Below are 25,108 nucleotides of genomic sequence, written 5' to 3'. Positions count from 1 at the left end.
AAAACATGGTAAAACAGAGGTTTTGAAACAAGAGAGCACCTGGCAAGCATAGTATTGTGATTATTTGTGATTATATGCACATATTGCAGGGGTCGCGGAACGGTTTTGAAAGTGGAAGGGGGGGGGGGCTAATCATGCAAAAATCACAATCAAATGGTCATTTTAATGTTTTTTGTGTACACACACTTTTGGAAAAAAAAGGGGGGGGGGACTGAAGCCCCCCCCCCCCCCCCCCGTGGCCCCTGTCATGAGACCATTTTACATGGAATGTACAGTAATTGAAAAAAAACAAACATTACGTCTACATATGACAATAAGAAAAAGCATCTTCCCGATTTTAGAATTACTGATATGTACACATTCATAGAAAATTCTTTGGTACATATTGACTGCCATTTGCACAAAGAGCTAATTTAAATACACATCACATGATTACAAGCTCAAACAAGGTTTTTTTTAACGTTAAGGGCTTGTTCTTTCAATTCTGATGCTCGACAAATTTCAAATCAAAAGATTACAAATACTGAATGCCTAATAATGAAAAGTGAAGGATAAACGCCAGTTTATATTCAATGAATGTTGAAAAGAAATGAACAATGTCTACTAAAAATGCTAAAGGATGATACATGTAGCTATGAGATGCATAAAATGATTACAACATCTATCATAACATGCATATGAAGTTTTTTTCTTTCATATTAAAAAGTAAATTTGTATGGCCAGGCTAACATCAGGGAAATAAAAATAGTAAGCGTATTGAACACTCTTGATACAAGTGCTTAATAATTTGCATTATTTGTTTTGTTGTCAACGCAATATTATAAAAAGTTTATATTTTCTACTTCACCTACATCATATAATCAACTTCATTCTGTAGCATTGTCCATTCTTTTAGTGTTTGCTCTCTGTGCTCTAGTTGTTTATATAACTGATATTCAATGAACCAGGTTTAAAGAATGAAATTCTCCACATGATCTACTAAGACTCACTGAGTCATGTGATGATTGCTAAAAGATTACGTGCAGCAATTCACAATTGCTTTTATATAATAAGGGAGTGTATAATACACATAAACACACATTCACTCACACCTACACACATGTTAATGACAACGACTGGCCAAAATGTGTCAAAAAAATCAATATACTGTACATTAGTACATACATTATCATACAGCTTGGCTAACATAAGAATGTAAGATATAACAAAGACATGAAACAAACTTTTTTTTCTTATATAGTGACTACAGTTTCAAGTATTTCAAGTAAAGAAACATGACCACATACATAAACAAAATTATAGAGCTCTCCCCCTCCCCCACCTCTTATAAATGCAAGAAAAATATATATATTTCTCTTCTAGATATACATGTACAGCTTAGAAAAAATAATTCACAGTAAGCAAAGCTACTTTTTCTTTTGTCGCTTGACTTCTGGAAGCTCTTTAGAATCCTCAACAAGTTTGTCATGGACGTACATCAAGCTCTTGAAGTATTTGACCGTCTTGACCCGGAGTTCAAGGGTCGCGTCCTCGTCAACGACAAAGATGGTACGCGGGTGCTGCTGGAAGGCCGAGACTGTCCACATATGACTGACACCTTCTTCCATGGCTTTGTAGAGAGCAAAAGACTTGTGAGCTCCAGTTATGATGATCATAACCTGCACAAGATGGGAGAATCAATTGAAGAAATATCCAATATAAAAAGCTGGTTAGATGCAAGGGTGTAGATATACATGTTGAGTCAAACCAGCTTTATCTACCTGTATAAAAAGGATCATCTGTCTTTGAAGACCACACGTTTGTTTTCCCCTTGAATGATTTTCCCCATTGAAGTGTGTATGATAGGGATGTGTCTGTAAAGACTACCTTCTCCTAGAGACAACTTTCCCTGATTTTGATTGGCTGGGAATCGCTATTACCATGGTAACTTTTGGATAGAACTGGACTCGTCTCAGTGTTGAAAACTTTCTACAAGTCCTTTTACAAAACACTAAACACTCCCCTGGTTACACTGTATGATATCATGCTGTTCAAGGGGAAAGGATGACATGATTGATTATAACTATCTTTGCATATCACTAGAGCTGCTCATTCCAACTCAACCTTGCTAGGTGTGATGGCACCCCACAAATAATGAAGAACATCTCAAGTCCCAAAGTAAATGTCATCATTAAGGATCACTCTATATCTCCTGGGGAATGTTTCACAAAGATTTAAGTGTGACTTTAAGTCGTGTTTAGTGCAGACATGCACATGATTATAAATGAGTAATCAGATCTCGTGGATTAAAATGCGTAGCAGGGGTCCTCTCAGCATGTCACCAAATCGGCGACATGTTACATATCGCATGCAACTGGGAAGCTAAGTGCAACTCTTAGCTATTTACAAGGCTTGTTCCTTTCTTGCTGTCCCTCTCATATTCAATCCAATGTTCAGTTGTATTTATTGTTGGTGTCTTTTTTCACCCTCGTGAATATGATTCTTTGTATATGTAATAAATTGAAATCGACATTGAGTTGAAGACATACTTCAATCTTTATGAAACACCACAGTTTCCTAACATCCAGCTTGCTTGGCTAAGGTCATGTGGTATACCATATGTGGTATGCAATGAAAAATTCCCTATTGAAATACATACCTCATTAGCATCCATCACAGTGCCTACACCGACCGTCAGCGCCATGGTGGGTACCTTGCTGATATCATTGTCAAAGAAACGAGCATTGGCAATTATGGTGTCATGGGCAAGTGTTTTCACTCTTGTTCTTGATACAAGACTAGAGCCTGGTTCGTTGAAGGCTATGTGACCATCAGGTCCGATACCTGTATTAAAGAAGAAAGCATAATGTGACACAAGATTACATTTTATAACAGCAAAATAATGCAACAGAATAGCAAAAGCTTGAAGTACTGTTAAAAAACAATTTATCTTCTTCCTTTGAATTGCAATATAATGTCTATTCATGAATGATTTTATTTTTCTCCCTTTTTTCCATACCTATTTGTTAAATGTTAATTTGAATTGTTATGCACATTGGGCATTCTTTGGAAATATGTGCACTTCAGAAGTGTAGGCACATACATCATTTTTTTTTATATAATGAATTCCTACATACATTGACCAAAAAGGTATAAACTAAGTCTGGTAAATAACTGGGCTAGTTTTCAGAATGCAAAGAAAAAAAATTGTAAAAAATCATTCAATTTGAAGTGGTCAAGTGGTCTATCTAACTACGAAGTGGTTGGATTGGAAAGGGGCAACCTTATTTAGGATTATATCATTTAAACTGCAAAGAATATTTGTCAATATATTGAGTACTTCAGCATCTCACCTCCGATGAAAAGTTCAATTCCTCCAGCCTTCTTGATCTCCTCCTCGTATTCACGGCACTCTTCATCTAAATCCTCAGCGTTGCCATCAGGAATGTGAACATTCTCAGGCAAGATATCAATGTGCTTGAAGAACTTATCCCACATGAAGGAATGGTAGCTCTCTGGATGGTCCCTATCCAATCCTAATAAACAATACAAACAAAATAAAAAGATCATAAGAAAAGCAAGAACTGATGCTACCACATCTGTAAGAATTAAGAACAATATTAGCCAAATCTGTAGAGCTCAAACATCAACAGATATATATTTTCACGTATGATTTCAAGAATCATGCAAATAAATCACACTAACATGATTTTGTTTCAGATAACACTAAATATTTTATTCTCAAACTTGTGCTTCGTGGCAGAATTATTAACAGTAATACTGATACTGTATATTTCTACAGTATAAATATATTAAGAAATATGCATCTGTTTTATTACAGAATATAATCATGTATCATACAGAGAAAAATTAGATTAAATCTTAATATTTCTCTTCTATTGTCAAATACAAATGAAACAGGCATCACAGCACATTTTCCTGTTTATTATAATTCTACATATGATATAAACAGATGTGATGAAATTCTAGCTATTAAAACAACAATGGGCAGAGACTGGTTTCCCTTACCAACATACTCATCCATGTTGAAGGTCTTGACATATCTAAATGAGAGAACACCAGCCATGTGGAACTCAATCAGCTTCTTATACATCCCTATAGGGGTACTTCCTACAGATGGGAAGAGAGTATGGTGAATTAATAATTGCTTGAAGACTTTACTAAAGTTCTGAATAAACTTCTATTCATCATTAATTGCCATATCATTTTAGAAGTCCAGTAAATTGATTATCTAAGTATGAAAATTTGTTATCCATTGAATACAGACCTTTATGCTCTACATCTCAACATCCAAATAAATCCAAGCAAGTATTGTCCTGGGTTATGATTTAGCACAGAAATATATTTGACTTTAGACAAAATTCAACTTTGAAGTAAACTCAATTTTGCATAATAGTCTTAAAATATGCTTTGGCTTGGACAGTTTTTGAAGTAGACTCAGCTAGTATATATGCACCTTTCCCGCCCATGAAATCTCTGAAGTAGAATGTGTACATCAACACAAACCTGCACAAGTCAAACCCCTTTTCATAACTCCCAAACACGTTATTAATTATATTCTGCATTGACAGACTGTTGACAGACTTTGTGGAATTGTATAATGTAGTGTCACCTTTTGAAGAATCTTGAATTCATCACTGTCTGTGCATGCATGGTGTACCTAAACTTATCTATTACAATCTTATCATGACAATTAAACAGTAGCTTAGGGATGAGGAAATTTCCTACCTGTAGGAAGACCAAGTACAAAGTACTTGTCTTCTGTAGGATTGAAGTCTAGGATCCTGTTCCGGACATATTTAGCAGCCCACTCACTGGCTTTAGAATAATCATCTAGAATAACTAGCCTCATGATGGTACCACGATCAGTCAGTCAGGTTCTGTAAACCCATCATTAAAACAAAATAAAAATGGGCATGTCAGACCAAGAGGAGGTGAGATTTAGAAAGTGTGAAAGTCACTGACAGAGAAAGAGGGGGGAAAAAAGGAAGATGGAAAGGGGTATGAAGAGATTTATGTTACATGTAGTCTTCTCTAGATAGATTTCCGATCGCACACACTCAAATTCATGCCACCAGTAAGTTTCATACTACTACTAGGCTATCCTAGATATATCTAGCCTTTTTTTAATCTAGCCGCTCGCAAAACCCGTTACGGGACATCTCAGTTCCCCAGCCCTGCCAAAATTGTCAAGCACGAGCACCACATGCAAGAAGATGCACGTACGGCTTAGCAACTCCCTACATAACTAATAGCTGCTTCATGCCTGGCTAGCGCATGCACAGCGCTACACCTAAAGTGCCGTGATCCTGTTCCGTAGACCATTTTTCACACCGAGCGGTATATATTTAGTTCCCAAGACCCCGTACTTTACCCTTTTAGCCAGTTCCTTAGACCCTCAATTCAGAGTTTCATGAGGCACACCCCCATCAAAAATAATATGAGTGCCCCCCCGGGCAAATGAGACAGTCGATGATGTCCCTCACTCACTATTTCTTTTGTTTTTCAATGTTTGAATTAAAAGAATACAATAGTTCATTTTTTTCAGATTTGGCAATAAGGACCAACTTGACTATACCATAAAGCAATGCTAATTTAACAAGTTCAGGGAGGAATTAATCATTGTTTCATTTGACGAGGAGAAAATTAGAATGTATCAAACAATAGAATACAAAAGAAATAGTGAGTGGATGACGTCATCAGTCACTTCATTTGCATACCAGCCAGGATGTGCATAAATATATATTATAAGTACTGTTTTGTGAAATTAAGCGAAACTTTAAAATGTCATAACTTTCCTATTTTACATCCGATTTTGATGACATTTTCAGTGTTATGCTTGTTGGATTTTTCTCTTTCTATTCAAACCAACTTTTTGTTGGGGCGGACTTGTCCTTTAATATTGCTTGGAAAAATACCCAATATTTTATGGAATTCTGTGTTTATTTTGCTCATTTCTCAGCAATTACACATTTTTATCCAGAGTTATGAGTTTGTCAATCCCACCCCTATTTATATAGATAATTCTCACCACTGAGCAGTGGTGTTTATTTCCCGGGGGGCCACTTCCATTCACGAGTGGATACCATGCGCGACCATGGGGTCTCGAAAAGCACCCTAAACACGTAATTTCGATATTCTGAAAATGCACCCCTTAACAAGTATTGGCGTGTGAAACCCTACCCTTAACAAGTATTGGAAACAAAACGATACTCTTGGCAAATATTCCCTGAAATGAACCCCTAAACAAGTACAGGAATGTTTTATTGTTACGGGTCCTTCAGTCGTCGGCTTTACCTTATTTGGTTTAGTACGACCCCACCTTCTACACCTCGCGCAAATTGGACTCTAAACACGAAGAAATGGGGCGAAAAGGACATCCTTTATTCAACATTTTAACTTTGTTTTACCATCCCTGCAAATTCGACCCTAAACACGTAATTTTCAGTGCGAAATACTCTTTTTTCATTATTTTTGTGTTTTTGCCCGGGGGGGGGGCACTCAGTGTATAATGCATAGTGGGTATGTGCCGCGGAGAGGACCCCCATTTTTACACTCAAATTTCTGTTCCAAGGCATAGCATTTTCTTATCGAGAAAAAAGAAGAAAGAAATCCGCTCCAAAGCTTCGCATATTTCTTGTTACGCCGTTCCGAGCTGCAATTTTGGTGAAAAGGGGCCGCAGAGCGCTGTCCTACCATCGCCTCAGCTCTCCGCGAGCGCACCCGGCGGGGCCGCGCTAGCTGCATCATGCACACATGATCGTTCCAAAGGGATGCATACGCACTCACACGCTGGCGAACCGTTCCAAGGACCCCCGTTTTCACAAACATTTGTAGTTACGAAGCCCGTTCCGAGGACCCTCCTTTTTACAATAAGCCCGCTCCAAGGCCCCCGTTTTTTTCTCGCCCGCGGCACACCCCCACCATTTTTTGTCGAGTGCCCTCCGGGTGTTTTTGACACCCTTATCACGTTACGTACGTAACGAGCCCTATCGTGAAAAAGAGTATCCTTTTTACGTGTTTTTTTGGTTGCGCATGGTATCCACTCGTCAATGTAAGTGCCCCCCCCCCCGGGTTTATTTATAGACCCCAGCTGCTAATACTACAAACACTTGGGTGGTCAGTTTACTGGATTCTATTCGAATTCATTTTGAGATCTTTACCACAACTAGGCCCCCCTAGTGATTATCTTTAACAGAGGAAGAATAATAGAGATAGAGTGTATAAGATTCCCCCCCCATGATAGTGAGAAAAAAGAGGGGGGAGGGGAGAGCTAGAACTTTGAAGCACGATCAGCAGTTAATTTTTCTCCGTTTTTGTCTCACCTGCGAAGCAGAGTGAGACTATAGGCGCCGCTTTTCCGACGGCGACGACGGCGGCGTCAACATCAAATCTTAACCTGAGGTTAAGTTTTTGAAATGACGTCATAACTTAGAAAGTATATGGACCTAGTTAATGAAACTTGGCCATAAGGTTAATCAAGTATTACTGAACATCCTATTAGAGTTTCATGTCACATGACCAAGGTCAAAGGTCATTTAGGGTCAATGAACTTAGACCATGTTGGAGGAATCAACATCGAAATCTTAACCTGAGGTTAAGTTTTTGAAATGTCATCATAACTTAGAAAATATATGGACCTAGTTCATGAAACTTGGACATAAGGTTAATCAAGTATCACTGAACATCCTGCATGAGTTTCACGTCACATGACCAAGGTCAAAGGTCATTTAGGGTCAATGAACTTTGGCCGAATTGGGGATATCTGTTGAATTCCCATCATAACTTCGAAAGTTTATGGATCTGATTCATGAAACTTGGATATAATAGTATTCAAGCATCACTGAACATTTTGTGCAAGTTTCGGGTCTCATGATTAAGGTCAAAGGTCATTTAGGGTCAATGAACTTTGGCCGAATCGGGGGTATCTGTTGAATTACCATCATAACTTTGAAAGTTTATTGGTCTAGTTCATTAAACTTGGACATTAGAGTAATCAAGTATCACTGAACATCCTGTGCGCGTTTCAGGTCACATGACCAAGGTCAAAGGTCAATGAACTTTGGCCGAATTGGGTGTATCTGTTGAATTACCATCATAACTTTGAAAGTTTATGGATCTGATTCATGAAACTTGTACATGGGAGTAATCAAGTATCACTGAACATCCTGTTTGAGTTTCAGGTCACGTGATCAAGGTCAAAGGTCATGTAAGGTCAATGAACTTTGGCCATGTTGGGGTTTTTTGTTGAATAACCATCATATCTCTGTAAGTTTATTGGTCTAGTTCATAAAAAGTGGACATAAGAGTAACCATGTATCACTGAACATCTTATGCGAGTTAGAGTAGTATTCAAAGTCAGCACTGCTGCTATATTGAACCGCGTGATGCAGGTGAGACGGCCAGAGGCATTCCACTTGTTTGGCAATTAATGCCTTGAGCCTAAGAGGGTCTTTCATTCTCCTGAGGACGACAAAAACACACTTGTTGAAACGTCGAGTTTGGGTGGTCCTTTTCAGGACCAACATTTGCCCAAGAAAGATACATGGTGTACCGTGAAACCTACTACACTAGCCTATATAAATTTGCATTTTGGTCACGTTAATTTAAATTTTTTTTGTTCATTAAAGACAAAAATTGAAGAGCCCCGACGGGGGGATTTTGCATTGCAAGTCCCCTAATTGTGGCTGCACGATAGCGAGCCGTCTGTGTACAAGGATAAATAAAAATAAAAAAATGTTAAAAACTTCTCAAAACAGACGGCTGCCAGCTGTCTAGCAGCAATGCAGCTGCAAAACATAACACTCACACCATGCCAAATTGCAACTCACGTTAGGCAGCAAGTACCGGTAGTGAGCAACCATGTCCACGTCGGAGGTAGACCAAAAGCTTCGGTCTCTGTTTTGTTGGTTGTTCAGCTGAACTCTGTTGGCTTCACTCACCAAATACAGAGACCGAAGTTCTAGCGCGATCTGTACAGGGGACTCAATGGCCATATGTTTATGTACTTAAGATCGGATAAAACGGGGAAGTGAATTCGCGACAGCCTAGGTAAGTCACTGTTTTTGTTCCTTTCAACTTCATTTTTCTCCGTTTTTGGCAATTAATGCCAAGAGGGAATATAAATTTGCATTTTGGTCGCGTTAATTTTCAAAATTTTTATTCATTAAAGACAAAAATTGAAGAGCCCTGACGGGGGGATTTTGCATTGCAAGTCCCCTAATGGTGGCTGCATGATAGCGAGCCGTCTGTGTACGAGGAGAAATTTAAAAATTTTTTTTTTTAAACTCCTCGAAACAGACGGCTGCCAGCTGTCTACATCGGAGGGAAAGGCAAAGGCAAAGACTCCAAGCGAGAGCCAGCCACTGAGCCTGTGCCTGCCCTAACCCATGCCAGGATCAAGTCTGAACTCACTAATTCAATGAACAAGGTTATGATATAACCTTGTTCTCAGTTACATATCCATGTGTGGCAAAATAAGGGTGGCAATGTTTGGCCTATTTTCTCTTTTTTTATGGGACAAATGCTTGATTTTCTTACACTGTCAGTTTTCATTACAGCTATTCATTATATAACTTGGCTCTTATATAAATTTAATTTTGTTAATTATTTTTTTCTTAATTAAAAATAGAGATTGAAAAATGAAAATTTTCTTGCCATATTACTTTCCACCAATAGAGGGTGTACACAAAAATATGCCCAAAATTCAAAATTTTGAGCGTTCTGGTAAATACAAAAATTATTCCCAAGTTACTAATGAAAAATAAATTGCAACTGTATGGAAATTAGTAATTTTGGTCACAAAAGTGATATTTTAAAGGAGAATGAAACCATTGGAACAAGATAGCTTGTGTGAAAACAGAAAAATCAAAGAAACAGATCAACAAAATATTGAAAAATCGGACAAATAATGAGAAAGTTATGGGCATTTGAATATTGCGATCACTAATGCTATGGAGATATCAAATTGGCAATGCGACAAAGATGTGTGATGTCACTTGTGAACAACTCTCCCATTACTTTAGTATATATTTCACTTGAATTGCCTCTATTATCACATCTATCCATAGATCATGTGTTCTTTCTACATGAGGGCAAGTAATACATATTTCTTCAGAATACATTATGGATAGAGAGTTTGTATCATCATAAGAAAAAGCAAAAAGAGACATTTTGAGAATATTTTATAGTCCACCAAAGGGAAAGTTGTTCATCAGTGACATCACACATCCTTGTCGTATTGCCAATGGGAGGATCTCCATAGCATTAGTGATTGCAATATTTAAATGCTCATAACTTTCTCATTATTTGTCCGATTTTTCTCAAACTTTCTTTATTCTTATTCTTTGATTTTTCTGTTTCTACACAAGCCTATTTGTTTCAAAGGTTTCATTTCCCTTTAATGATTTTTTTAAGTGTGTGCTCAATATACTGTACTACCACCAGAGGAGATACTCTGATCGATGAACAGGCACTCAACTCAAGCCTACAGCATCGAGGACTTAAAGTAAAGTAAGTAAGTAATACAGCATTGGCATACCATAGTCCTACCTGTAGATTCTCTACAGGCAGGATGGTATTGCTATTGGTAGCAGTGAACAAGCACTCATTCAATGAACAAGGTTATAATATAACCTTGTTCATAGAATGAGTGGGTTAGGCCACTCATTCAATGAACAAGGTTATGATATAACCTTGTTCTCAGTTATATCTCCATCCATGTGTGGCGAAATAAGGGTGGCAATGTTTGGCTAATTTTCTCTTTTTGTTTGGGGCAAATGATTGATGTTTTTACACTGACAGTTTCCATTACACCTATTATTCATACAACTTGGCTCTTATTTAAATTTGATACTTTAAATCATTTTTTTCTTAATTAAAAATAGAGATCAAAAAATGAAAATTTTCTTGCCATATTAATTTCCACCAATAGAGGGCGTACACAAAAATATGCCCAAAATTCAAGTTTTTGAGCGCTCTGGTGAATACAAAAAATATTCCCAAGTTACTATTGAAAAATAAATTGCAACTGTACGGAAATTAGTAATTTTGGTCACAAAAGTGATATTATAATGACTTTTTAAAGTGTGTGCTCTGGACAACATTGGCATACCATAGTCCTGCCTGTAGATTCCCCACAGGCAGGGTGGTAGCAGTGAACAAGTGGGTTAGGCACTGGCTGGCTCTCGCGCTCGCTTGGATTATAATTTTATATGAAAAAAAAATTGAAGGCAAGGAATAAATTTACTCACTGTTTACAATCAAAGGAGCGGAGTAATTTCACTTGCTAAAGGCAAAGCTGACCCTACGCCTACGGCTACGTCTGCAATACCAAAATTGTCACCGTCTCGCTCGTCTTCTGAAGATATAGATCCCGCTATTACTGCGATCCGCCCACCACGTACCGGAAGGATACTGCATGCAGAGCGCATCCACTCCAGCAAGCGCTGGTCACGTCGGCCGGATCAGGGCAGCACAGCGGATGAGCGATCGAAGCACGTGCGTGTTTGTTGACAAGAAGATCATGAGGGGTTTTAAAGTAGTTTGGCCAATAATAAATCAATCACATTAAGGTAGAAAAAATATATCAGTAAAATATATTGAAAATTAAGTAAATTGGTATTAAAGTGATAAATATTTATAAATATTGATATATATTTTTTAAAAATAATTTGATCATTCATTAATAAAAAAAAGTAAGACTTGTTGAAAGAGTCAAATAGATTCTCGTGCTCTTAGTCGCTGTAGCTGTATGTACCGTACTGTAGATCTGTAATTTCCCGAGAGTTCAGAATGGATTTTTGGGCAACAGATGATTCTTCGAGTTGGCAGGATGAACCTTGGTCTCAAAAGCTACACAAAACATTATTCACTTATCATGAAAAGGTAATTAATTGACTCTAGTTTTGAAAAATCCCATATCATGATGTCAATATTTTTATCGGTCCCATTTATTTAATCTGATGTGATCATGCCGGTCCTTTTTCTTACTTAGTTTTGGAATCTTTTTGTCAGAATCCTGCAGAAATTTCACTCGTCCAGTCCCATTGGAAATGGTAGGGGGCGTGTCTACGCACCTAATAATTTAAGATTCATCGTTTTTGCCTATTCACCACATGGGATTTGTCTCATATAATTTGAAAAGATCTTGTTAATTTACTTTCAAAGTCAACTTTATAAATTTAATTCAAATCATTTTGTGCCTTTGTCTCTTTCACTGTAACATCTTTGTCTTTGTAATAATTGTTTTTTAAAAGTATTTTGGGTCGGCTATGTATATAAGGAAATACTGTGAACTCTCCTTCTTTACGGCTTGCCTCTCACATTTTGATAACGTATTTGTTCCTCAGTCATGAGTCGTGTCATGTGGTATCAGGGCAGGGTTGGCGATTTTCAAAAAAAAAATTGATAAAGAAAACATATTTATTTGATTTACATCAGATTTTTAAATATTTTGTAATAGGGCCTATATATTTTTTTTAACAAAGTGCAAACACCACAATATAATCCTTTACGCTGACATAAACTTTAAAGGGGAAGTTCACCCTGAAGAAAACTTTGTTGTAAATATAGCAGAAAAAATAGTAAAAAATATTGGTGAAGGTTTGAGGAAAATCCGTTAAAGAGTAAGAAAGTTATTAGAGTAATTATTAGATTAATCAAAGTTCTGGATTTGTGACGTCATAAATGAGCAGCTGCCCCATGTGTTATGTAATATAAAATGCATGAATTTCAAATTTTGTATGGTTCCTGATGACTTAATTTTGTTTTCTATTTATGATCAGCTGTGAAATGATTTTTCTATTGATATACAAAAGGTACAGTGAAAACCATTTTCAATTTTCTGAGAAAATGGCATTTCAGTGATTTTTTACCATTCGCTATGTAGGAATACTGATCGCATATGACGTCACAAATCAAATATTTGAAATTCTAATAACTTTTTAATTATTTGATGAATTTTTCTCAAACCTTTGGCAATATTTTTTATTATTTTTTCTTCTATTTTTACAATAAAATTTTTGTCAGGGTGAACTCCCCTTTAAAATCTATTTCATAATGAGATCAAGTCAAAATAGAATTTATAAAAAATATTAATGCCATGAAGATGCTGACAGTTTTTTTGAATGATTTATTTTACAATAAACCTGAACGGTATAGTATTAGGCATTTCTTAGCAGTTCTGCTTAGTATGAGAAAACAGGTTCTACAGCTACAAGTATTTAAATACATGTAAAAGAATAAAATGTTAAACTATGGGCTACCAGGGATAATGCGGATTTTATGTATTACTGCACTCAATTCAATACATTCACTGAGAAATGTACAAAAATAAATGCTCACTTTTGGCAAAGGCCTATGGAACTATAAATGTATGGTTTTTACTAGTCTTGAGGACTCCTTTATGATGTTTTTTTTATATTTTGACATATACTTCTTCATGAAAATCTTGAAGCAATATTTGTTGAAAATACTACACTTCAATGTGGTCCATCAATATCCTTCCTTGGTATAACTGTGGATGAGATCCTGAGATGGAAGACTCATATTAATAATATCTCTTTAAAAATATCAAGAAGTATTGGCATATTATATAAAATAAAGTGTTTTGTTCCATCTAAGATATTAATGTTATTGTACAATTCAATCATATTACCACATTTATCATATTGCAATATCATTTGGGGTAATTCATTTTCATCTCATTACATCAAATTAAAAATTCTTCAAAAGAAAGCAATTCGAATAATTGCTCACTCTGATTACAACGCTCATAGTAATCCTTTATTTGTACAATTGAAGATTCTTCCAGTTCAGGTGCTTGTAACACTAAACACACTCATATTTATGTTTAATTTTCATATTGGTAATGTTCCTCAAATCTTTAAAAATAATATGTATGTAAATAATTCTCTCATCCATTCGTATAATACTAGGCAAAGATTTTTATTACACAAACCACGTGTACGCACCACCAAAACATTGAATTCATTTTTGTATGTAGGACTAAGCAAATGGAATGGTTTAGATGATAATATCAGGTCTAGTACCACTTTGTCAAGGTTTAGGGAATTATGTAAAAGAGATTTTTTCAGAGACTTAACCCATTGTTAATGTGCATTCTTTTTAACCATCTCCGTTTTCTCTTATCCTCTCTCTGTCTCTCTCCTCCCTCTCTCTCTTTCCCTCCCTCTCTCTTCCTTTTCCTATTCTCTTTCTATCTATCTTCTCTACCTCACTTTCTCACTTTTCTTTCTGCATGATCTGCTTTCAGATGATTAGGATGTGTGTTTGGCGTGTGTGTGTGTGAGAGTGTTGAATAATGGCCAGCCAATTTGTTTATCTTTTTTTTCTTCCCCCCGCCCCTTTGGTATATTATGTATTGTATTGTATCAATTTTAATGTGTTGTATATATGTTGGGCCCCAATTCATAAGCACTGCTTCTTATAGGGGTCCAAACCTTTCATTTAATTGTTTTAAATTGTAATTTTCTATGTTTTTATGATTGGTTGAATAAGTAAAACTGAAAACTGAAATTGAATCATGGAGTCTTGACACTCTTCCCATAGCATAAGAAAAATTAAGAGACTATCCAAAACAAAGATGGATTTCCCTAGGAAATCCATCTTTTAAGATAAAAATCAAGTAAATGGTGGTGATTTTGTTCATTTTTACACCTTCCTATGCCTAATGCATATGGAGGTTTCAAAATTGGTTAATAAAAATGTTAAAAATTGAAGGTTTCTTACAAGACTGATCTCTTGTAGATCCCTCGATCTGTTTGTCAACAAAGCAAATACAATAGGTCTGACCCTTGAACCGCTTCATTATGACGTAGCTACGATTAGCGATGTTACAAAATGCCGTTTTGAAGAACATTTTATAGATAGAATTTATTATTTAACAAATACTAAAATTTAATACATGTACGTGATTATAAATAATTATGATAATAATCGAGGGATCTACACAAGATCAGTCTGGTAAGAAACCTTCAATTTTAAGATTTTTATTTACTAATTTTTTAAACCTTCATACGCATTAGACGTAGAAAGGTGTAAAAATAAATAAAATCACAACCATTTACATGGTTTTTAAAAGATGGATTTCCTAGGGAAATCCATCTTTATTTTGGTCTCATATAGACTCCATGATGACAGGCGGTGCGATAGCTCAGTCGGGAGAGTGGGGGATTCGTATTCTGGTGACCTGGGTTCGATTCCCACTTTGGTAAGGCATTAATCCTCTGGTTACTTGCTTACAAGCATTCATGCTTTCTTAGCAATCGGGTAAAAAATCACCGCCAATACTTTATCATGAAGAAGTATATGTAAAAATATTTTTTTAAACATCATCATGGAGTCCTCAAGACTAGGTTGTTACCATGATTTAGTAGCTTTTACCAAGAGCATGCCAAGGTCAAGATGATAAAAAAAACATGACAAATTGATCTATATCTAATCTATGTTCTGAGTACTTTATGTTACAAAAGTGATATTTTAAAGAATATTTAAAGTGTGTTGATTTCTCTTCTTTTTTTTAGCAAACTATGGGATTTACTTCAGCTCAACTTTTTCCCAGATTTAATCTCCAATGTCTAAATTTTAATTGATCTCTTAGATTTCAGCCACATAGATCCTATTGGGATTTGATTCGGATATTGTCATTCAGAGTCTCAGACTTTGTCTTCACTGAAGTTTTTATATGGACTGAGCTAGTGTAAATATGTGGCTAAATATAAATGCACGCCCAGACACAGGTTTGGTTCATTGCTTAGTGCAGTTCATGTTAAAATTACACTACAGAGAGAAAAAGTAAGACTGAGGTTTTTAATGCCAGTGCTGAGACAGAAGCTGTTTCTTTGCATTTGTATATATTTTACTTTTGTATTCTATAATGCAGCAAAAAATGAAGAAGGTCAAGAAACCTGGCTTAGAAACTCAATCCATGAAAGAGAAGAAAAGACAACATGCCGAAGAAGATAGAGGTGATGAACAAGAAGGAGTTTCGAAAAAAAAGAAAAAGAAAGGAAATGTGAGACTCGGACCTGAAAATGGAGATGATGATGGTGGTGTCCAGAATCTTGGGGGCACTGATGAGAGGACAGAACAACTCCAACCTAATAAGTCAAATACAGCTTTGAAACTTACTAAGCCTGTTAAACAAAAAAGTGATATTCCCTCTACAGAAGTAAACAAAATTGATAATCCTTCACCACATTCAGAAGAGGTGAAAGCAAAGAAGAAGAGAAAGAGAAAACCTAGAAATAATAAATTCAAAGATCAAACCTTGTCTACAGAAGCTATGAAGAGTACAGCATCAGTAGATACCATTGAGAGTCAGACCACTGAAGTAATAGGAAGCTGTTTGGAGTCATCTGATCCAAAGCTGTCGGGGAAAGAAAGAAGAAAGTTGAGGAGGAAACTGGCAAAGCAACAGTTGAGAGCTGCGAAGCAAGAAGAAGCAAAGATAAATGAGGAAAAAATCAGTGATGATTCTAAAAAGAATAAAGTCAAGAAGTCATTGGAGCAACCTTGTGAAGAGGACAGTGAGCCCAAAGGTAAAGATGAAGATGATGTACCTGTTATCAGTTCTAATGGGGATGTGTCTTCCAACCTCATCCTAGCCAACACCAGGAGAAAAACACAGATGAAACCTGATGTTAGTCTCAAGTCCCAGATGGAATCACAGCTAAAGTCTTCCCAGTTCCGCTTCTTGAATGAACAATTGTATAAAGTGACTGGGGACAAGGCCAAAGAGATGTTTGCTTCTGATTCAACAGCTTTCTTGACCTACCATGAAGGGTTCACCCAGCAGGTTACACAGTGGCCTTCAAACCCAGTTGACATCATCATTGATGCCTTGAAGAAAAGGTTAGTATGAGGTGTAAATGATGGGAATGTTAGAACTAAGAAGTCTGTAGCCTTGTGGGGTCACTTGCTGTACATTTTTGGGAATTCTTACAAAGAGATTTACAGTTGTTCCTTGATTTTTAAGGAAAGACAAAAAGAAGAGAGCAGCAATAATTCCCCCAAGGGATTCTGTTGCCCTAATACCTTTGCCCTAGAAATCAGACAAGAGTTAGCCATTTGGATTAAACTATTGATTATTTCTAAAATGTTAGACATCTTTACTCTCCCATGAATGGTCAGAATACTTGATAAAATGAATGATGCAATGACATGTTAACAGTTGTTTCTTGTTTTTGAAGAAATATAAAGAAGAGAGAAGAAATTCTCCCCAAAATGATCCTGCTGCCCCCAAATTCATTTTCAAAACATTTTCCCTTTTCTCTCTTTTGCTTTCTTTTTTTGTTTTTGAATATACCATTATCAGTCCCCTAATCATGAAACCTTTACTGTTATTTATTTGATTACATCATATTCCTTTATGTGAATATACTCTTTCATACTTCATATATCTTCTATATTTACAAAATTATTTTCAGACCAGCTTCCTTGGTGATTGGAGATTTTGGATGTGGGGATGCAAAGATAGCTCGCTCAGTGAAGCAGAAAGTTCATTCCTTTGATCTGTATCCTATCAATCAACATGTGACTGTATGTGATACAAAGAAGGTAGGTCAGTTAAAGTTGTACTGGTAAGTTTAAGCTGTGTAGCAAAATATGACATTTTTATTATGAAATAAAATAAGGTGAATTTTGTTATGTCTGCATCATTCCCAGTTAGTAGTGCATTTTGGAACCTACTGGTATATATATTTCTAAGTTCCCCTATAAAACTGCTGAACTAGACGGCTAAGGAATTAAATTTTTATAAGCCTGTTTTGAACACAAGCATGTCATTAGTGAATGAATTAATAAATTGAAACTATTGAAACAGAAACTAGTTGTTGCTCTGTGAGATAAATGTCATGTCTCGTCCGAAGTAATGACGAAATCACATAGAATCAGTTTTTGCATTCAGATTATTATATGTTAGACATTGCAGGTTTATGAAATGAATCTCGTCAAGGCACTGTTATAAATTTAGTCAATGAAATCTTCATTACAAAGACATTACAAATCTATTTTATTCCACCAAAAAAGGAAATGCCTGAATTCTTTGACAAAGATAAAAAAGTTGTAAAAAAGTGTAAAAGTTGGCATTGCTACAAGTTTAAATATGAAATATATGAAGAAATCTTGCTGATGAATTTTATTGAGATTTATACTCATAACTGTAAATGCTTGGAATACAGTTAGCATACACTTCTTGTTACTACATCTTGCAAGCACTTATCCAGCTTTGGAGTACCAAGACTGTGGGAACAACATTTATATGCATATATGATGTTCTGGATAAGCTAGAAAACCTGTTTGTCTGCACTGTGCACCAGAGATAATGTATAGTATTCATAAAAATGTATGGGAAAGCCATGCTAACTAGGAATCGGTACATTAATGTTTAGTTTGTGTAATGTTTTTTTCAGGTGCCGTTGAAGGATGGTGTCCTAGACATTGCAGTGTTTTGTCTTTCATTGATGGGCACTAATTGGATGGATTACGTGAAGGAAGCCAATAGAGTACTCAAAACAGGGTGAGAAAAATATTTGTTTAAAATAAGATTTTACATTTTTCCAAAATATACACAACAAAAAAAGTAAGTCCCCCCTAAATCAAATTGCTGTAACTTTTGAACGGAATTATTTTGAGATATTATATTTCGTAGGTGGATTTCTACACTCATTAGGCAACTCCTGGGGAAATATGAAATTGATCGGTTGAGTCATGCATGAATAATCAAAGATTGAATTAAAAATGACCATTTTTGAAAGTCACAAGAGTCGTGTTTCAGATTGTGCAAATACAATGTTGGACAAAAGTTGTTTTTAGGTGAATTTTATGGTGTTATGCTGTTTTACTATCCATAATTTAGCCACTCCACACACAATTTTGATATCGTATGTTCATGGTTGAGTGAGCACATTGTATTGCAGGGGCCGCAGAAGCAGGGGGAGGGGGTTTAGCCCCCCCCCCCCACTTTTTTCAAAAAGCGTGTACAAAAATGTAAAAATGACCATACGATTGGGATTTTTTTCATGGTCAGCCCCCAACCTCCCACTTTTGGCTCAGCTACCCCCACCCCCCCCCCCACTTTGAAAACCGTCCCGCGGCCCCTGTATTGTGACGTATCATCATAGGGGGTTATGGTAGTATCCTTTACAACTTGCTATAGATCATGTTAAAATTTGAAAATGTTGGTGGCTCCCCCGATTATAGGCCCCTCCCCCATTTTAAAATTCTGGGTCCACCACTAATTTGCCCATAAATTAAACTGATCACGAAAAATTGTTACGAAAAGAATACACTTATGCCGTATAAAGAGTACTTATTCCTAAGTTTTCGAATGTGCTCGCTCAACCATGAAAATGTTTTAAGTTCGAAAAGTGTGTGGTGATAGAAATGATGGATGATAAAACAAATACATTTGAAACCGAATTTGCCCTCAATATGCACTTTTATGACCCTTTAAAATGAATCTGTGACATTGAAAATACAATTTTTCCCACTTTGATGCGTGCTCACTCATCCATGAACAAACATATCGATTTCATTTTTGCACAGAATTCTGCCCATAGGTTAATAAACATTACTGCTAAATGACATTGCTAAAGACAGCCTTGAAAAAAAGTTCCACCATATTGAATGAGGGTTTACTTATTCTTAAACATATGCACTCATAATGTACACAAGTCTATGAGAGAAGAAGTCAAAATTTTCACAAATATGAAATGAGGGTTTGTTTCATGGACGGTTTTTGCTACTTCTGCCAACAGTTTTTTCATGAAACTTCGCACATGGCTTCAGAGTAACACTATCCAAAAGGCGCGCACACCAAAATAACCATTCAACACAGCACAGAGTGAGGCCAAGGCTTTGAACTTTCTTCTCATTTGCATAATTTTCGAATATTATGTGCTCACTGATGCATTAAACATCGGGATTTTCATAAAAATCAAATCAAATGAACTATGCAAGGAGGTTTTTAACAGATATCCATAGTTACGAATTGCATTTTTTCCAATAACGTAAAAAAGAGAGCATCACATTCCACATGTTCATTCAAGCGTGAAAATTTAATTAAACGCCTTTGAATCATTGAAGCATGTTAAATGGTCGTGAACATAACGAAAAAGTTGAGAAAAGATCATTTTCAGTTACCAAAATGAAACAATACTTGTCTATGATATTTGAAAATCGTATTTTTTGTTTTTAATAAATGTTCATTGAACCGTGAAACGATGAATATTGTTGAAGATACTCTTCCCAAAAATAACTGTCATCATATTCTTTCATTCTTAGTGACATAAATGTGTAAAAAATCCAATTATTGTAAATTTGGACTTGTGTTTATTCAACCATGAAATTTAGCAAAAAAGTTGTATCGTACTTTAGAAAGTACCTTTTACAAGCCTTCTGACTATTTTTCATGATGAGAATGTGGAATAAGTTCCAGTAAAATGGAATCAAAGTCATGATATTTGGCTTGTGACTTTTGAAAAGTGACATTTTTGCCTTCTGACGGTGCTCACTGAAGCATGACGTAAAATACGTCCATAACATTTACTCAGAGGGTAGCCTATGAAATTACCTACACGCTCATGTAAAAATATATCAATAATTCGAATTGGTTCGGAAATTATTGATGTTTGTTCAAGGGGGGACTTACTTTTTTGTTGTGTATAGTTGAAACAATAGATTGGTTGCTTTGAAAAGCCAACATTGAAAAAGCACACCGTTTAATTTTCATTGGCATGATAGGATTTTCCTCTTGTGGAAATAAAAGTATGATAAATATAGTGGGAAATTCCACAATGTTTGCAAAATATTCAAGAAAAAGTGTTTATTGATATTAAAAAAACAAAATGATATGGCAAGCTGTATGCCCATACATGCGTATGGGATTTGAGGTAATGTAATTGATTAACAGGTTAAACAAAGAACATGTTTCTCAGATCCTTGGAAAGAGGTTTCCTCAAATTTGAATCACTAGACATCACCAATTTCTGATCTGGTATTGGTGGAGGCCTAAATTTTGACTGCAGGCAGTCGAAAATCTCTATATATTTTTGTAAATTATTTTTTCCTATTTTGCCATCATTCTTATCCTTGTTTTGCAGGGGTCTTTTGAAAGTTGCTGAGGTTGCTAGTCGTTTTACCTCTCCTGCCTCCTTCCTATCTGTCATGAAATCTTTAGGGTTTCAGCTCAAGACCAAGGTAAGAAAGTTATTTTAAAATAAAGCCTGTCATTTGAAAGGGGGGCTAAGGTAGCCTGTGCGACTATAGGCGCCACTTTTCCGACAGCGGTGGAGTCATCAACATCAAATCTTAATGTAAGGTTAGGTTTTTAAAATGACATCATAACTTAGAAAGTATATGGACCTAGTTCATGAAACTTGGTCATAAGGGTAATCAAGTATTACTGAACATCCTGCCCAAGTTTCAGGTCACGTGGCCAAGGTCTAAGGTCATTTAGGGTCACTGAACTTTGGGCATGGTGGGGGTATTTGTTGAATTTCCATCATAACTTTTAATGTTTATGGAGCTAGTTCATAAAACTTGGATATAAGAGTAATCAAGTATCACTGAACACACTGTGCAAGTTGCAGGTCACATGACAAAGGTCAAGGTCATTTAGGTTCAATGAACTTTGACCATGTTGGGGGTATTTGTTGAATTACCATCATAACTTTGAAAGTTTATGGATATCGTTAATGAAATATGGACATACATGTAGGGGTAATCCAGTATAACCCCGGTACTCCTCTTGCACAAGTTGTAGGTCACTTGATCAAGGTCAAATGTCATTTAGAGTCAATGAACGTAGTAGCATATTATATGAATGGTGTTTTTTTAGAATAATTTTATTTTATATTGAATCACATCATGCAGGTGAGACTGCCAGAGTTGCTCCACTTGTTTTGTATCATATCACATTTATTCTTTGTGTTGTTCAACTGCTTCATGCAATTTTGTGTGTGCAGCAGCCTTGGCATTTGTTACATTGTCCTTAACAGAAGTTTTTTTAAAGCATTTACCATCAACCTAAAGTGCTAATTGATTCAGAAATCATGTTGGATATTGTTGTAATCTTATTATTTCAATTTGTCATGTCTTTCATTTTAGGATGTATCCAACAAGATGTTCTATCTGTTTGACTTCAAGAAAAAGCAAGTAGTGACCAGCATACCTGCTGTGAAAGGACCTATCCTAAAACCATGCCTGTACAAAAAGAGATAGCATCTTCCATCCAGATTATCCATATTGGACAGATAGATTAACATAAGTTATCTGTAAGTAAAATATGAGTTTACATGTAGGGGAAGGCAGGGTAAGTTGAGCATAGGGGCAAGTTGAGCCACCTTCCCAGGCCAATAATGAATGAGTCAGACATTATGTTGGTGTCATGTATTGATGACCCATAGCATAGCCCTTAACCCCACCACTTTGTTTCCAACTTTGAAACAAAAATTGCCTGTTTAGAGGGAAAAATACAAATTTCAGCCAAAAAAGTAGAAAAAAGGGTGTAAAATATATAACTGCTTTTTACCCACACACGTCTTTAAATATAGTACAGAAATAAGAACAATATTGTTAGTCCAGGTATGGATTCTCATTTTTGTCATAGTCTTTTACATGATGAATGCATGAGAAATGTGTGGATGTGAAAATATCGCAATAAGTTTGGACTGGGGTAATTTAAGCCAAAACAACATGGGGCAAGTTGAGCCATGGTAATTCTTATGGTGATGTATAATAAGAAATGTTAAAAATGTGAAAAGCCATTGATATGCAGGCAGAAAGGAGCAAATTCACATGAAAGTTCTTTTACTTTTAGAAGATGTTAGTATTTATAGAGAATTAGCAAGTGAAAAGACTTTAAATGAAAAATTGACATCCTGGTTCTTCCTGCATACATTTTGTACATAGTTTTTATGGTTCAACTTACCCCAGACGGTGGCACAACTTACCCCATAGATGGGGCAAGTTGAGCCATTTGACATCGTTTTTTCAAAGGTCATGATGACTTTCAGTGTGGGGGTAGAAAGTTATCTATAGGTGAAAAAGAGTTCCCAAGAATCAAATTTAAAGGCAAGGTACTTATTTCTACAATATTACTAGTCATATCAATTCTAACATGCAAAATGCAAAAAGTGTTACAACTTACCCCGCCTTCCCCTACATGTAGCGGAGGGTTGTGGCCCAGTGGATTAGTCTTCGGACTTTGAAACAGAGGGTCGTGGCCAGGGGTTCAAATCCCAGCCATGGTGTAGTTTCCTTCAGCAAGTAATTCATCCACATTGTGCTGCACTCAACCCAGGTGAGGTGATGGGTACCTGGCAGGAATTTATTCCTAGAAATGCGTGTGCGTTGTAATCTGAGTAATTACAGTTTCCAAGCTCACAGCTGGGGTAATAATATCCAAGTCCTTTGGAAGCGCATAGAGACATTATTCATGTGATATGTGCTACTCAAGAACTGTATATTGTTATTATTATTATGTATATGTATTTAACATTTTGAATACTGAATTTTCCTTTTTCAATAGACTGAACAATATCTTCCATCTGGCATTATCATGCTTTTTGTATGTCACATGCCAATTATTTTAGACAACACGCCACCAATGAGATCTTTAGTAGTGTTGATTGGTCTGCTATGTTTGTGAAAACTAAACTGAAATAACTTTGTGGAATATTTCATTCGGATTAAGTCACTAGTCACTCTCATTCTCAGTTGTTTTCTTTTTTTCTTTGTTCATTTACCCCAGAAAGAGTCCAACGAGATGTATGTCACGAAGATGCAAGTAGTGTCATCTGTGCCTGCTGCAGAACAATTCATCTTGTAGCCATGATTGCACGAGAGGAGGACTGTCCTTGTACAAGCCAATAAACTGCAATCTACCAAGGAAGAAGCCAGATCACAGAGCTGATATTTTTTTCTAGATTATACATGAGAACCAGGGCCTTGTTTCATTGAACTTGATAACAATAGTACGTTACATTGGCTGTTTCAAGCTTCCGTATTCAGGACATGCTGTTGGCTGAGAGCCAATTTTATGTATAACAATTTTCATGAAATAGGGCCATTAATCTTTGAAGCCCACTACATACCATGCAGTCTTATTATGGTCTTGGGTTAACAGTCAGTCGGCAAGCCCTGAAAAAGTAGCTTCTTTTATCCAAGTGATATTCATGACTAAAGGGTTTTTGCATAGTTAATGAGCTTGGTGCGAACCAAAACACCTCTTTTTATACGGCCATTGCTGCTCTAAATATTGACCAAATTTCATGTTTTTGGTATCTTTGTAAAGAAGAATCATTCTTTCAGCTCATGTGTTTGGATTTTTAAAATGATGTTGTAATATAGATATAGGGAAAACTTTTGATCTAAAACATGAAACAAAATAATTCTTTAATGCAACAAAAGTTGTTATTTTCACACTTAATTTCTGTTTGAGCACGAATGATTTTTAGATCATGATAAAGCTGAAGATCTCAGCTTTAATATGATATAATTTTTATAAGAAGATGAATTTTAGATGGGTCAGCAGCCAGCTTTTCATAGGCCAAGTACATTTAGCAGCTCAAAAACAAGAATACTGCACTCTGATTGGTCATATAGACCACACACCCACGCAAATTCCAATGTTCCCCACACTGGGCCTCTGCAAGGTCACACTCACCATGTGGTAATCTCTTCAAATTACCCGCGGCTGTTGTTTTGAAAACATTATTCAGCCAATCAGAACTCTGGATTTTATGTTACTCAGAAATTTCAGAAATCTCGTCTTGCATCTTGATGGAAAAAGCTGGCTGCTGACCCATCTAAAATATGCCACATATCAAAAGTGACATTGTAAGAAAGTATAAAGTTTGAGTTTTCTGATGATATAAATAATGTTGGTGCCTAAAACACAAAATGTTGCACAATTTTCAAGTGAAAACAGAAGAAGAAAATTCTGTTTGATACATCTTTTCAGGTAAAAAATTCACTTCTTTATCAAAATATTTCATTAAAAAGAAATGACCAATATACAAGAGTAACATTTACTCTTGCCCATGGTACAAAAATGATCAATTTTACTCCAAGAGAAAGTGGT

General features: G+C 36.0%; 2 protein-coding genes across 3 annotated transcripts; one reads left to right on the top strand and one right to left on the bottom strand.

Annotated features, from left to right (window-relative positions):
* Positions 1–232: 232 nt before the first annotated feature.
* On the bottom strand, positions 233–11,534 carry LOC121411598 (glucosamine-6-phosphate isomerase 1-like). The gene is made up of 6 exons (XM_041604403.1): positions 11,253–11,534; positions 4,729–4,880; positions 4,009–4,110; positions 3,333–3,515; positions 2,639–2,823; positions 233–1,658 (listed from the first exon to the last, which is right to left on the bottom strand). The coding sequence occupies exons 2-6, from the start codon at positions 4,850–4,852 to the stop codon at positions 1,407–1,409; spliced, it is 846 nt and encodes a 281-aa protein (XP_041460337.1). The 5' UTR covers positions 4,853–4,880; positions 11,253–11,534; the 3' UTR covers positions 233–1,406.
* Positions 11,535–11,768: 234 nt separating this feature from the next.
* On the top strand, positions 11,769–24,224 carry LOC121411586 (ribosomal RNA-processing protein 8-like). 2 transcript variants are annotated; one of them, XM_041604392.1, is made up of 7 exons: positions 11,769–11,886; positions 15,905–16,875; positions 17,451–17,580; positions 18,435–18,541; positions 21,126–21,222; positions 22,132–22,298; positions 23,781–24,224. In XM_041604392.1, the coding sequence occupies exons 1-6, from the start codon at positions 11,794–11,796 to the stop codon at positions 22,243–22,245; spliced, it is 1,512 nt and encodes a 503-aa protein (XP_041460326.1). In that variant the 5' UTR covers positions 11,769–11,793; the 3' UTR covers positions 22,246–22,298; positions 23,781–24,224. The 2 variants fall into 2 exon arrangements, with proteins under 2 accessions (XP_041460326.1, XP_041460316.1); XM_041604382.1 differs by having other exon boundaries at positions 23,777–24,224.
* Positions 24,225–25,108: the final 884 nt, after the last annotated feature.

The sequence above is a fragment of the Lytechinus variegatus genome, chromosome 1 (assembly GCF_018143015.1).
Source record: "Lytechinus variegatus isolate NC3 chromosome 1, Lvar_3.0, whole genome shotgun sequence".
NCBI lineage: Eukaryota > Metazoa > Echinodermata > Echinoidea > Temnopleuroida > Toxopneustidae > Lytechinus > Lytechinus variegatus.
This window is presented reverse-complemented; position numbering and strand designations above follow the sequence as displayed.